The sequence below is a fragment of the Nicotiana attenuata genome, chromosome 7 (assembly GCF_001879085.1).
Source record: "Nicotiana attenuata strain UT chromosome 7, NIATTr2, whole genome shotgun sequence".
Lineage (NCBI taxonomy): Eukaryota > Viridiplantae > Streptophyta > Magnoliopsida > Solanales > Solanaceae > Nicotiana > Nicotiana attenuata.
In genome coordinates, this window is record NC_031995.1 from 14,242,599 (window position 1) to 14,247,549 (window position 4,951).

A 4,951-nucleotide genomic window follows, 5' to 3' on the forward strand; every position below is an offset into this window, starting at 1 on the left:
AAGAAAGACGAGTATGTCCTCTTTAAACACAATTTCTTTGAAGTTTGATTATCTTTCGATTGTTTGGGGTATTTGATTTTATGGGTTCCTTTTGTTAGCTCGTGTGGGAACACTTTACATTCTAGTAGCAGTGAATTACGTGTCAAAATGGGTTGAGGTCGTGGCCTTGCCTAATAATGAAGCTAGGAGTGTGGTGGCATTTCTTAAAAAGAGTATCTTTCACAAGGTTTGGTACACCCCGGGCAATCATTAGTGATGGAGGATCGCACTTTTGTAATAGGGCTTTTGATACCTTACTCTCCAAGTATGGTGTCAACCATAAAGTCTCTACACCTTACCATCCGCAATCATGTGGTCAAGATGTTTGGCCAAGCTTTAAAAAAATGCTTTTAAGTGTATTTTTCTCAAAAGTGCTTCTCAAAAAAGTACTTTTGGAGAAAAACTACTTTTTCTGCTTCTCCAAAACTGCTTCTGCTTCTCCTCAGAAGCACTTTTTTTACTTGCAGAAGCTTGGCCAAACACCTCAATTTTTGGCCAAAAGCGCTTTTGACAAAAAAAAAAAAATACTTTTGGCCAAAAATAAACTTGACCAAACAGGCTATAAATCTAAATTTAATTTGCTCCAATAAAAATATCTGACACCGAATAGGAAATCAAGAAATTGATGCCAAAGAATATCACACATAAAGACAACAAAAGAAGAAAAAAAATCTAGACAAAGTGGTTGATAACTTGATATACTCTTTCTATATGTGGTTGAAATGCAACCAAAACTTATCAAGTGGATGTGTTTATAGATCACCAATAGGGTCAGCCTCATCTTAACTTGGATTTCCTTTTTCTTTCTTTTTATCCAATTTTTCTACTTCCTTCTTCCTCAGTGTTCAATTCTTGAAAAATTTACTATAATTCTGTCCAGTATGGCTACCCTCAGTAATTTTTTGCTCAAACCATCGCCAGATCTAGTTTCTATTACCAAAATTAGCCCTTCATTTTACTGTAATTTTCCTACTACTCAATCATTCGAGAAATCCACAAACCTGAGAACAAAAAGATCTTTATTAATTACAAAGGCTACAGCAGCATCAGGTGTTGAGAAAAAAGCAAACAAAGATGAAAGAGTGGTAAAAGTGAATAGTAAGGAGGAATTAGATGAAGCCCTTAGTAAAGCCAAAAATAGGCTTGTTGTGGTGGAATTTGCAGGGAAAGACAGTGAACGTTCGAAAAATATTTACCCTTTTATGGTAAACCTAAGTAAGACATGCAACGACGTTGATTTCTTGCTAGTGGTTGGTGATGAAACGGAGAAGACAAAGGAACTCTGCCGCAGAGAAAAGATAGACAAGGTAATGTTAGAAATTTAAAAATAATAAATTTATACATAAAACATACTAGTACTCCAATGTTTGACTCGGTATGAAATTTAAAAAAGAATTGAAATATTTGAAACTTATATCTTAAACATGTTATAGTATTTGTATGAATATAAATTTTCTTGTTAAGAGTAAATAAGAAGTTTTAACACAATTATTTGATTTTCTGGACAAACTAATAATGTCACATAAATTGAAAGGGGATAATATAATACTGCAAAGTGCATAAATATTACTCCATTCGTAAAGATATTGTCATGCTGTTTAATTTGCCATATTGGACTACATATGGCTAGGTCTTCCTCTCTATCAAGTGCATCTAAGATTTACAACCTTTGAAACATTTAGTGTAGCCATATTGTATTTTTGAACTTAGGAGTTCATAAGTTATTATTTATTAAAAATTTCACAGTGAAATGCATAGAAAAAGGATGAAGCTCCAAAAGTTATCTCGTTGGAAATAAGAAAAACTAATATGCCCTTTCATATTGGCTTATATATATATATATATATATATATATATATATATATATATATATATATATATATATATATATATATATGATTCAGCCGTAGAAGGGGAACCTTGGAACAACGGTAAATTAAAGTTGTCTCCGTTTGACCTATAGGTCAAGGGTTCGAGCTAGGGCTGTGCATAATTTGGTAAATACCGAATTACCGTATCGAAACCGAAAATTTTGGTATTTGGTATGGTATTTGGTTTAAGTTTTTCAAAAAAATGGTATTAGGTATGGTATTTGGTATTTTAAATTAAAAAACCGAAATACCGATACCGTACCGAAATATATATTATATTACACAAAACATATATTATCAATTATAATATAAATATAAAAAATCTAAATTTTACTTTCCTTTATTCTCTAAGTTCATCAATTAACTCTAAACAAGTAACAAGACATTTCTAATGATCAAATATTCTTTTATGTATAATTTTCTCTATTTGGATCGATATTTGTTAGTTTTGACAAAATTTTTGTCAACAAACATTTTCAGTTTTGTATTTTTGAGTACTTTAATTAAGAATATTATAGTCTATGGCTCTATGCACTAGTTAGGTATTCAAACGGAATAAACCGAAGTTACCGAACCGAATAAACCGAAACCGAAAGGAGAAAAACCGAACCATACCGAATTTAATTAGGTACGGTATTGGTATAGGATTTTAAGAAACCGAATACCGAAAATACCGAACCGAAAAGTCTAAATACCGTACCGTACCGACCGACGAACACCCCTAGTTCGAGCCGTAGAAGCAGCCAATAATGCTTGCATGGTAGGCTATCTACATCATATACCCATGGGACCCTGCATAAACGCGGATACCTTATGCACCAGGCTGCCGCCTTTTACTGGCCGTGTCGCTGAACTTCCCAAGCATATAGCACAATAAAATAACTATGTATCACACTTTTAATTAAGCTCTTGTTTATCAATTACCATCAAAGTCGAGACAATATTTTAGCTTACATTATAAGCTCTTTTTTTTTTTTTTTTTTTTTTTCAATAGGTACCACATTTCAACTTCTACAAAAGCATGGAAAAGATACACGAAGAAGAAGGCATAGGTCCAGATCAACTAGTTGGAGACGTACTCTACTACGGCGACAACCATTCTGAAGTGGTACAACTCCACAGCAGAGAAGACGTAGAAAAACTAATTCAAGACCACAAAATTGATCAAAAACTAATAGTTCTTGATGTGGGATTGAAGCATTGTGGGCCATGTGTTAAAGTTTATCCAACGGTGATTAAGCTATCAAGGCAAATGGCTGATACAGTTGTATTTGCAAGAATGAACGGTGATGAGAATGACAGTTGCATGCAGTTTTTGAAGGATATGGATGTAGTTGAAGTGCCAACATTTTTGTTTATAAGAGAAGGGGAGATTTGTGGAAGGTATGTTGGATCTGGGAAAGGAGAACTCATTGGAGAGATTCTTAGATACCAAGGAGTAAGGGTTACTTATTAAAGTTATATTGAGAAAAAATGTTTTGATTATACTTAATTGGGACATTTGATTTTGTCAAATGATTATGGACTTGTTAATTCCAGCCGAGGGTCTATCGTAAAAACAGTCTCTCTGTCCTTTTTGGGTAGGAGTAAGGCTGCGTATATCTTAGTCTTCCCAGACTTCACTAATGAAAAATTACTGAGTTTGTTGTTGTTGATTATGGACTAGTTAAGTGTTTGTCATACAAAAACAAAACCAACTTTGATAGGTTGAGATTTAAGTTTTGGTATGCTTAATTTGTGAACTATGTTGCAGTTGATATAAATTGGGATTATTGATTATTTTGGAAGTGTTTGAAAGTGAACTATGTTGAAATTGATCTTTTATTAGCGAGTTAACCTCATCAGCCTTAATTTACTGGATCATTTTGAAATAATCTCACAGCGAAGCAGTAATCATTGTTGTTTATCCGTAAATCAGTACAGTTGAATTTACACGTAGTTTATAGACAAATGAATTAATTTGATCCTAAGATGCTAAATAAATTGGATGAAAATACAATACTTAGCTTTGAGATGGAGATAAAACAGCAGAAAACATAATACCGGGCGCAGAGCTTCCGGAAGCATTAAGAACAATATAAATAAGCAAGAAAGTAAAATGTTATGAGCTTTTGATAGAATATGGTGTATGCTTGTCGGGATATTTGTCCCCTTACAATGATGGTAGAGCCCACAGTTTATAGTTGCACCTATGGAACAAAGTCCTAGGATCAAACACCTCTTAAATGACAATTATTAGGGTGAAGATTGTGTAACGGTAGGCAGTGATGTCATATTCTCTATAACGGGCCATGCACTTAATGCTATAGAATATTCTTCACTGAATGCTACCGGGTGGCAGATATTAATCTGTCTTTATGAATATCATTCTCTCCAATGACAAGCGAGATCATTGCCTCACCGGGTGGCAGACATTTAATCTGTCTTTATGAATATCATTCTCTCCAATGACAAGCGAGATCATTGCCTCCGAGCCCGATTGTCTTCTGTCTTCGACTCCATGTGTCGCTTTCTCATGCGATCGTTAAATATGAACATATTTTACCCTATACAGATAGTCCCCATGCTTTCCGGTGGCATAACTTTGTGTCACCGGAAAGTTGGTAGAGATACCTTTTTTGGCGGGAAATTCTCTAACCCTCTCTGAAAAGTTTCTGACGGTTGATTAGACGCATGTCTCTCCACATTTAATGCCCGCAGATGCTTCACCCTATGATTTAGCATCATTTTTGCCGGTTATCGAGGTAATTATGGCCACGATTTTAGCCGCCTATTCCTTTGCTTATACACATCAAACTTCTTCATTCACACTTCATAATTCTCCAAGTTTTCTCAAGCTCTCTTTACTCAACTCGCACTTTGTCTTCAACTTTTCTTTAACCTTCAACCCTTTCTTCCTTTCTGATAAAAATGGTTTCTTCTTCTAGAAACCCTAGATCCTAAAAAAACAAAGGTAAAGCTGATGATGCTGCTCCTCCTATGGTGAGTACCATCATCCCAAGAAGTCTTGTCACAACAAAAGACTTCGAAGAGAAGTATCC

General features: G+C 34.5%; 1 protein-coding gene across 1 annotated transcript; it reads left to right on the plus strand.

Moving 5' to 3' along the window:
- Positions 807-3,689, plus strand: LOC109228723 (thioredoxin-like protein CDSP32, chloroplastic). Its single transcript, XM_019393904.1, has 2 exons — positions 807-1,346; positions 2,905-3,689. Exons 1-2 carry the CDS (start codon positions 921-923, stop codon positions 3,364-3,366), a joined length of 888 nt encoding a protein of 295 aa, XP_019249449.1. The 5' UTR covers positions 807-920; the 3' UTR covers positions 3,367-3,689.